Consider the following 10,661-nt stretch of genomic DNA (forward strand, 5'->3'; position numbering starts at 1 on the left):
TGACTAACCAAATCTATTGCTACTACCCCTTTAGGCTACAAAGAATGTTTCTCGATGTGAGTGATGTATAGAGAAGACTGCAACCGTAGTCTCGTTCTAACCTTGGTAAGGATGATCTATTGTTCTATTGGGGAGGCTCACGGAATCTAGACAACACAAAGGATGTTCGACCCGCACCTATAAACCTACCCGTCCTGCTAACGAGATATGGTCTGCAAAGGTAACTCAGAAATGTCACGTTCCTCGCTACTACCACGGTCCAGCTAGTCAGGGGATATCTATGAGTACCCTAGCCTAAACACCACGTTTACGCTAACAAGTGATTACTCTAATACTCAACCGGAAGAGGATTAAAGTAAACTCATAAACCAAAGAACAATAAAACAAGAACTTACTAGTAATTAGAAGTCGAATTACTGAAGAATCTTAGAAGCAAGCCTCGGGTTAGGAGACTTGATCCCGTAGGTACAACTCGAAGTAGACACCAACAGGCCGGCCTTCCTCCGATCCACACCTCCACTCTACCTCTCTCAATCTAGTAGAAACTAGAAGATCTATTTCTACTTTACATTGGTTGCTAAGCCTAAAAAGAAATATTATTTAGAGAAGAGGTTTTCCTTCGAGGGCACCCCTCAATCTCTATGATAATTTCTTGTCTTCTCCAGGGGCCAGGGGGGTCTCCTTATATAGTCCTTCCCTTCTATGCGTTTTTGGGTCGGTAGGCGATGTGGTACTACGTTATTCTGGATCCAATAGGTCGGTGGAGATCTCCCGAGAGAAAGAGTCCTGATTGGGCTCGACAGGTGGGCGGGCGCCCAAGGAAACTGGGCGGGCGCCCAGGTCCTGGCCCCGTTTCGCCTCCGCTTCGGTCTCGTGGCTTCTGGAGTCTTCTAGATGGTAGAAAATTGCGCGGTGCGTTGATATCTCTATGTAATCCTGACATGTGGGCCTTTCTTCCTTATTTCCTGATAACCCCCTGCAGAAATAGACAAACACCAAAACTCGTGGAATTCTGTCAGATAAAACCCTAAGTCTAGATGTTGATTTCATTTGGATCCTTTTCTTTATTTATTTGATAATTAAATTTGATACTTAAGGACCGTCAACATACGGCTGAGAATTGTCCACTTCTTTGAATCCAGACTTCATTACATCATATATGTTCAAAGTGCTAGCCTTCTTGGGTCCAAACTTATATTCCTGTATGACCATGAAATGAGGCCACATATTAGTTTAGCCAGAGTTGTATCTAGGTATCATCATAAGATTAAAAAAAACATCACTAATTTGCAGCCACAATCATAGTAATCATTGACTCAACTTCTATATAGCATATTCAAATATGAAGCCACCTACTTACAATGTCAATCTAAGCATGTAGACATGTATAATTGATTAATTGTTGAACCTTATAAGAAACTAATTAAATTTAAGTGGTTTAATCTACTAGACTAATATCATCACTTTGTCATTGAACCAGCAATCAAAGTGTAGTGTTCATACCAGCAATTGTTGTGCTCTCTGGAGAGGAATGGGAGCACTTTCTCCATTGTTGTCCATTGTATTAATTGTAGACTTCATTGCAGCATATGTGCTCAAAATGCTAGCCTTCTCAGGTATGCAATGCTTCGACATCCACTCACGTTCCACCATTGTTTTTATGCTATCAATTTTTTAAATGACTTTAGATACAAAAAGTTCGCTCCTATCAACCAAATAGCATCACTACTATCTACAGATTTACTAAATAGCAATGCCTATTTTGTATCTAACCTTTTGGCCTAAGATAGTGCATTCAAAATTCATAGAAAGAATTGTAGCATATGGTTCATTTATTGGAAATGTATGTCACTCAAAAAACAAGTAAACAGTGAACATCTGAATATGCAGCAAGTCATTAAAAGAAAATCATTTTCAAATGAAGCATTGACTTGTCACTTGTTACATGTTTGGCTAAACTAATATTGTGTTCCAGATGCACTATCACTCAAGCAGCACCAAAGTGAGAGTAGCAGCAGTCATAACCTACACCAATCTAGGTAGAATATCTAGCTTTGCAATGAGGCTCCTAACCTACACCAATAAAGAGAAATCTACAAAAAAAAAACTCAGTTAGCAACATAATGAGAAGTCAGTCATTTTTCTGAGCTTCCAGCCATCCAATGTAAATATGATGAAAAAATGCTACAATTTTTTTGTCCTCAATTACAAGTTCAGATAGGTCACTTATCAAATCGATAACAAAATACATGTATTTTGTACCCTAGTACTGCAGAACTACCAAGCACATATATGCAACTGCACCTATTTTTAGTTCAGTATCCGCAAATCAATCACTATATTAGATCTATTTTAAAATTGTTGCCAACACAATCAGAATTTGTTGTGAAACTGCCTTGGAACTAGGCAAGACAGGCCTACATAAACATGCACGGCAGCACAGGCTAAGATTCCAAAACAATCATTTGTTTGAATTTTTGCACTGCAGATGTACGTCAGCACTTAAGATTTTGGCTCTATTATTACAACAGTTGAAAGCCTTTTCCCAATCAGTCAGCACAACAAACAGGTAGCCGGCACACATGAGCATCATGAGATAAGCACAGGAGCGATCTAGACTCACCAGAAACAACACCCCGGCGGGCGGAGGCGTTGCTGACTGGAGATCTGGTGGCCTCGAAGTACCTGCAAGGCAAGATGTGACACACAGCTAAGCTAGCAGGATGGAAATGAGGGCAATAACTAGGGAGAAAGAGATGGAGGGATGAGAAAGGCCCAAACCTATTTTATTATCATCACAATCCAATCCCTTATTTTATTTTACTAGTAAATTAATAGATTGGTATAATAGGACCTTCGATTGAGACCCAAACCTACGTGAATATGTGATATAAATTCCCAGAAAATACAGATCTGTGATTTAGAGGAGAAGAACTAGGGCAGCTGCCTTCGGTTCCTCTCTAAGCCCCTTCTCTGCGCACAAAACACTAGTTCAATCCATCCAATCTTACCGAGGATCACTGGAGATGATAGGGGATCCAGGTGGGACGAAGGGGAGGGAGGGAACGTGAGGCGACGAACCTGTGCGGGTCGTGTTGCCTTCAATTCCTCACCGAGCCCCCTTCTCTGCACACAAACACTGGGTTCAATCCATCAAATCTCACCGAGAACACTTGGGATTATGGGGGATCCAGGAGGGACGAAGGGGAGGGGTGGAAGGCAAGGGCAACGAAACTGTGTGGGAGCAAGGTCGAGCTGCGTTCGATTCCTCACCGAGCTCCTTCTCTACACACAAACCTAGGTCAAATCAATCGAATCCCACCGAGAAATCAGCAGAGAAGATGGGGGATCAAGGAGGGAGGAGGGAAGGGGAGGGGAGGGGGGGACGAACCTATGCGAGCATCCAAGAGGGAGGAGGGCGACGAACCTGTGCGAGCAGTGGATGAACTGCGGGTGGGTGGGCTGGCGGCTGGAGATAAGGTTAGGTTTGGCCGCACGGGGGTCTGCCAAATTTTGCCGCACTACTGTGCGTTTTGGTAACACAAGAGACCAGGGAATTGGATCTGAGTCTGACGGTGATACGTGATGCTACACGAGGTCTGATTAATCTCTGAAGGGGTCAAGACGTATATACGCGGTCAACATTAATCGTGCATGCACAAATTAGCAAATAGCAAATGTACATGGCTGCATGCACAAATAAACTAAAACTATTTTAGACACATAAATTTATATTTGCCCTTTGTAATATGAAGACGTTGTTTGATTCTAACTACTAGCTAGTGTCCTTTTATTTTTCACATTGATGTATTTTCTAGATGGATTGGCCGTGTTGACATTATTTTTAAAAAAATGATAACCAACAACTAGCGCAAATAACATAAGACCAATGTAAGGGGTGTTTGGCTCACTGCCACACTTTGCCAGCCAAAGCTATGGCACGCCACAGAGGGAAGGCAACTGTTTAGTTCAACTTTAAGGTGAGGCAGACACATACTTTCATAGTAGAAATTTACGCCAAGGCGTGGTGGACATTCTCCGCCACAAGTCTTCTATGACACCACATACATAGTGGCTAGTGTGCGCTATGAACCAAGCAACCTATGCCATTGATGCTATTGATTTAGACATTCTCTAGACCTCCTTAAAACTTCATTACTAAAAAGAGCATATCGACCCCAAAGAATATCTAGGGTTGGAGGGGCGTACCGGCGGAGGGGAGTGTCATTGCAGGGGGCGGCGACCTGCTCGTCACGCCGCTAGAGGGAGGGGGCCACCGGCACCATCGAAGGCGTGCACCGCTAGGGTTCTACCTCCAAATTATCAAAAGATAATTAATAATATCTAAACTTTGTTAGAAAGTTTTTAAAACTCACATGACAACATGGTTTTGGGGTATAATCTTTGCATAAAAAATCAAATGATTTAACAAAATGGTCTTATACATATTGTTCAAAAAAGGATACATATCTCACAACTTATGTAACTGTGTAAGAGATACATCCATTTATGAATAATATATAGTGCAACTTTGTTAATATGATTTGAAAATTTTATGGTAAGATAATACAACCATATTATGACCTCATGCCAAATTTTAGGATTTTTGGACACCTTTAAGATATTATTGTTTTTTTTCAGTCAGAGTCACCAAAATACTTATAAGCATTTCCTTGGCTACCAACCTCTAAGGAAATTAAATAACCCTCAAGCAAATGACAGTTTACTTGACAGTTTAGACAGCCAAGAAAATAGGTATTTTCCTTAGCAGTTGAGAATAACACTCAAAGAAATAGTAATTTCCTTGACTGTTTATAATTACACTCAAGGAAAATGAGTCATTTCCTTGGAGGTGATCGCAAACCGCCAAGAAAACACCCATATTCCTTGGCGGTTTACTTAAACCTCCAAGGAATATATGTTTCCTTGAGTGTAGAGTAGCACCGCCAAGAAAACTGTCATTTCCTTGGCAATTTGATTTTAGCCTCCAAGAAAATTTGGAGCCACCAAGGCAATTCCAGTTTCCTGTAGTGCTGTATTTTTGTGAAGGCTACAGCTCCAGCCACCCGTGCACATTTGAGGGAATAAAATTAGGTGAACACGAGTTCTATAATGTACCCCATGCTGACTCTATCCGGATGTATGACATCTGTACAACCGTGCTTATATCCAACATGAACATGCACAACCGTGCTTATATCCAAACTCCCATGCTGTGTTAAAGTGCTTCTCTGGCCGCATGATTAGTTTTTTTTGCCACGTGTATGACATCTGTACAACCGTGCATTCAAGCTAGAAGCGCACCAGAGGGAGTTTGGACCTAGGGGACTTATGTTGGGCATGACCTCGGCGCTACCGTCCGGCAATTCGGACATAGGTCTCCTTGTCAGTGCCATACATTTAGGTTTATAACTGTTCAATGTAATAGTCTAGCTTATATTTTCTCCATATGTATAAAAGAAGTCGTTTAGGATAATAAGACGGTCTACAAAGTTTAACTTTGACTTCTTGTTTTAATAAAAATATTTATCAAAAAGTTGTATAGGTATACTATTATAAAAGTATTTTTCAAGACAAATCTATTCATATGGTTTTCATATTTATAAATTCAACAACTTAAAAGTTATTTATGTTTTATATTTCTAATGTTCAACCCAAACCTTGTCAAAAACGACTTTCTTTATGGGTATGGAAGGAGTATACATTAGAGAGGATTTGAGCATCTATGTAAAAAATTTTTTGACCCCTTAGAACACGCTATGATGTGTTATATTAAATATTTTTGTACCTTAATACAAAGACACACAACACACTACCAAAATGGTGGAGTTTTTCTAGTATTTTTAGTTAGTAATAGAACACTACCACTAGTCAAAACACTAGGAGGTATTTACTAGGGAAAGTTTATACTAAATTTTAAATGCTAAAACATTAGGAGAACCCCACACTACTAGGAGAAATTGAAAAATCTGGTGGTTAAGACAGGCAAGAAAAATACGTTGGGCATGGCGTTAAACATAGGCAAAAATGGTTCTTACGTTACGGGTGGAGTAATTTTTACATGCATCATTCCTTAGTTCTGTCCAAACAGTGAAAATTTTAAACATTTACTGAAAGACAAACCTCAATCAAGTACAGACATATGATGATTATCTTTTAATTAATAAAAACAGACATCAAGCAACCAGTTCTGACGAATTACATATATGGGGACTGCACAGTAAGATTCTGACGTTACAAACAGTTTGGGTGTACACTCCTGTTCCAAGGCTTTGCCCAGATGCATGATGTGATATACTACCCTACTGTGAGACTATAACGGAAGAAATGCTTTTTCCTTATTAACTATCAACATGAGAATTAATTAATAAACAGAACACGGACATGTCCCTGTATACTGTATACGTCACAATTATTCCACGGGATTTAATCTTAGCCAATGCGCTGTTGTTGACGGTCAAGCTAGTATTATTAGTGCTTCATCACGTCTGGAATGTGCACCGGGTACCTGTGGATGGACGTGGCCCAGGGTCCCTCGGCGGTGCGCGCGGGCTCGATGCACTCCCACGCCGCGCTGTTGCACTTGAACCCGGACCCAAACCCAATCATCCACACGCGGTCACCCCTCCGCATACACCCCTTGGCCTCCATGTAGGCCAGCTCGTACCACAGCGAGCTGCTCGACGTGTTCCCGAACCGGTGCAGCGTCATCCTCGACGCCTCTACCTGCTCGTCCGACAGGCCCAGGCTGCGCTGCAGCTCGTCGATGACGGCGCGCCCGCCCGCGTGGATGCAGAAGTGCTCGAACGCCGTGCGGAAGTCCGGCAGGTACGGCTTGAACTTGCCGCTGATCACCTTCCGCGCGATGAAGGAGAGCGCGAACAGCAGCTGCTCTGATGCCGGGAGGACGAGGGGTCCCATGGCGGTGATGTTGGCCTTGAGCGCGTTCCCGGCGATGGTCATCAGGTCCTTGTTCAGGTTGATGCCCACGTTGCCGTTGTCGTCCTCCTGCTGGAACACGCACGTGTACGCGCTGTCCTGCGCGCCGGTGAGCGTGCGCACGACGTGCTTCAGGCGGAACCTTGCCTTGTCCGGGGAGTTCGACAGCAGCGCCGCGGCGCCGCCTACGCGGAACAGGCAGTTGGGCAGGAGCATAGCGCGCTCGCTGCCCACGTAGTAGTTTGGCGTGATGGTCTCCGTGGAGACAACCAGCGCGTGCGTGCCTTTCGGAGCGACCTGGAGGAGGTTCCTGGCAAGCCCCACGGAGATGAGCCCGGCGCTGCACCCCATGCCGGAGAGGTGCACGCTGCGGACGTCGCTGCGCAGCTTGTACCTGTGGACGATCATGTCGACGAAGGACGGCGTGGGGCAGAAGAGGCTGCAGTTGACGACGACGATGTCGATGGCGCCGGCGCTGATGCCCGTCTTGGCGAACAGGTCGTCGAGCGCGGAGAAGACGACGAGGTCGACCTCGCCGCGCGCCGCGTCGAGGGTGCAGTAGTTGTAGGGCGGGATGTAGTGGTGCGCGGGGGGCAGGCACGTCTCCTCCCCGAGACCCGAGCGCTCCAGCAGCTTGGTCATGAACCGGATGCTGCGCTCGTCGAGCACGGGCACCTGCTTGGCGTGCTCCAGGAACGTGGAGAAGGGGACGCGGCAGTTGGACGCCGTGCGGAAGCAGGCGTAGTCCACCAGGTACACCGCGCGCGGGCGCAGCATCAGGTACACCGTGGCAGCCGCGGCAGGGACGAACGCCGCCAAGAAGACGTGCACGGGCCGCGCCTCGCGGAACTGGCCGGCCAGTTGTTCCTCCGGCCCGAACCGCGCCATGGCGACCAGCGCGGCGGCCGTGAGCGGCACCGTCACGACGGCGAGGATGTTGTCCACCACGCGGCGGCACACGGCCTTGAGGCCCTTGCCGTTGCCGAACAGAGGTGGCGAGCTCATGCTGCCACTTTTTCTTTTCCTTTTTCTGCGGTCGATGCACGCAGGCACTCTACCTCTAGTGGGGGTGTGCTCGTGCCTGCGACCTGCGTGTGGCGTGGTGTGTGTGTGGATTCCGGCAGGGAGCAGAGGTGGTGAGGTTGTTTTAAAGCCGTGGCGGCGCAGGAGCAGGACAGTCTCTAATTTCCTTAGAGTGACAAGCGAGCAGGCTAGCTCAAAGTAGCCAACTCACGGCTCTCCTTGACCTTGATAGATGTAAAGCTGGTGCGAGGCAGGCTATTATTAGAAAGGATTTCAGTGAAGAAATAACTGATTCTGGTTCGCCGACAAGTTCGCCGGGCGTTCTGTTTTAATTTATTTTATTTTCCATTTGTATATGCGGGGCAGTTCTTTTTTTTCCTTTTTTTATTTATATATAGATATATAAAGAGGAGAAAAGTTGGTTGTGAACTGTGATCACTGCCGGCGAGCCAGTTCAGGCAAGCACGGCGACCAGGCCAATCGTTACGGCCTACCGAGCTTGTATGGCACCGCTAATCACGGTGTGCAGTGACTATTCACATTTAGTCCGGATCATCACGGCATCAGTGCCAATCAACTGTGTTACTGTCCTTTTGCCACGAGAGAATAGTGTGCATGCCACCGCGGAACGTACGTACGCATCTGTTGCCCGAACAAGGAACGAAGAAGCTCACATGATGCATGCTACCGTTTTTACGGACACACTGACACTGAACGAGACTAGGCAGTACTGGCTAGTGGGTACTGCTGCCACCGTTTTTCCATCGCGACCATAAATTCCTGCTGTGGATTTAGGCCTTGTTTGTTCAGCCTGAAAATAAAAAAGTTTTTAAGATTTTCCGTTACATCGAATCTTGTAGCATATGTATGAAGCATTAAATATAGATGAAATCAAAAACTAATTACACAGATTACCTGTAAATCGCGAGATAAATTTGTTGAACCTAGTTAGTCCATAATTGGACAATATTTGCCACAAACAAACGAAAGTGCTACAGGAGCGAAATCAAAATAATTCAGGCCTTGTTTAGTTCACCCAGAAATCCAAAAAGTTTTCAATATTTTCCGTCACATCGAATCTTACGGCACAAGAAGCATTAAATATAGACGAAAACAAAAACTAATTACACAGTTTGTCTGTAAATCGCGAGACGAATCTTTTGATCCTAGTTAGTTCATGATTAGACAATATTTGTCAAATAAAAACGAAAGTGCTACTGTTGCGAAATCCGAAATTTTTTCGGAACTAAACAAGGCCTCACATCTAAACAAGGCCTAGCAAACAGCGAAAGGAGGAATTCGATGGAGAGTTGAGTTGTTTTGTTCTCAACTAGTAGGAAACGCGCGCACCTGCGCGTGATTGGAAATGATATCGATCATTACGCACACAATAGTACTATGGATATGTCAGTACCTTAATATTTGCAATTTGAAAGAAAAGTCAAAGATGATAGGCAAATATTTTTGCCATGTAAATATAACAGACATTTCTTTTATGGCCAAGGGCCACATCTGCGTGTGTAGCATCAACGTCCAATCTTCAACTATGGAAAATGATCAAAATGCCTACTAAAGGAATAGAATTTCATCTCCAGAAACGAACATAGGAGCATCATCTACGCAGCCACAATATTTCCATTTCCTTCAAACATAAACGGAGGGAGAAGAGTGATAGCCATTGTGGTAACCTGCAACGAAACATAATGTATACTGATGAGGCAAAAAGGTGGCATATATATATATATATATATGATAAGCAGGAAGATCTAACACATGGAAAACGAAGCTCTGATTAGTATATGGAAAATTTGGTGAACAAAAATTAGAAGTAGGAATCAAGTATACCAGTGTAGCAGACAAATATTTAGTATGTTCCAATGTAGGAACAAATCTGCGGGCAAAGTTTGTAGTCCAAAGTATTCCATGGAGATCTAAATTATCAAACTACAAATTTGTTGCTAATTCGAAGTAGAGGTACTACAGAAAGCACTGTACCTCTGGCAGATGATAGAATCTCGAACATATATCATAGGTCGTATTTTGGATTGTAGTGGAGTTTTTTGGCTCCTTTGTATCCTGACAGTGGAATCAAAATCTCTTTGTAGCTAAGTGGAGGTCCATCTGAACAAAAGGACAGAGGTTGTGCACTGCATCCGTTATAGACAGAAATAACACAATAGTTGCTTGAGGAATATATGCATCAACAGCAAAACAGAGGCTGCGATAATGGACTAAGGGGGGAAAGAAGGCGTGAATATATACACAAGAAAATTTTATTATTTGGATGGTCACTGATGATGATTCCTCAAATTCTTCATAAAGAGGATCTAGACAGTCTCTGGTTAGTCGAGACCCTCCATTTCCTAATTTCCTCTCTTCTTTTCCGCTCAATTCTAGTTTATTAGATTCTTGTTTAAAAGAATCAAAGAAGCTGAATAGAACTAAGAATACATTAAAAAGAGCCTTTTTCTTCATTTTGCATTTCTTATTATTTTTGTATGGATATGCAGGGGCTACACAATTTCTCAATTTCTTAGCGATTCATACCATGAGGTGAAATGCACAAAATTTTGATAAAGCTTACCTTTCCAAAACAATACATGGAAGAAGATACAAGAGTTGTCCTATGGTAATAAGAAGCAGCCTACAACCCCAAAAATATTCATCCAGCATATTTCTACATCTATAAAACCACACAA

At 43.7% G+C, this 10,661-nt stretch overlaps 1 protein-coding gene across 1 annotated transcript; it reads right to left on the bottom strand.

Annotated features, from left to right (window-relative positions):
- LOC8061525 (3-ketoacyl-CoA synthase 5) lies at positions 6,134-8,196 on the bottom strand. The gene has a single exon (XM_002438147.2). It carries the CDS (start codon positions 7,942-7,944, stop codon positions 6,472-6,474), a length of 1,473 nt encoding a protein of 490 aa, XP_002438192.1. The 5' UTR covers positions 7,945-8,196; the 3' UTR covers positions 6,134-6,471.

This window comes from Sorghum bicolor, chromosome 10, assembly GCF_000003195.3.
Source record: "Sorghum bicolor cultivar BTx623 chromosome 10, Sorghum_bicolor_NCBIv3, whole genome shotgun sequence".
Lineage (NCBI taxonomy): Eukaryota > Viridiplantae > Streptophyta > Magnoliopsida > Poales > Poaceae > Sorghum > Sorghum bicolor.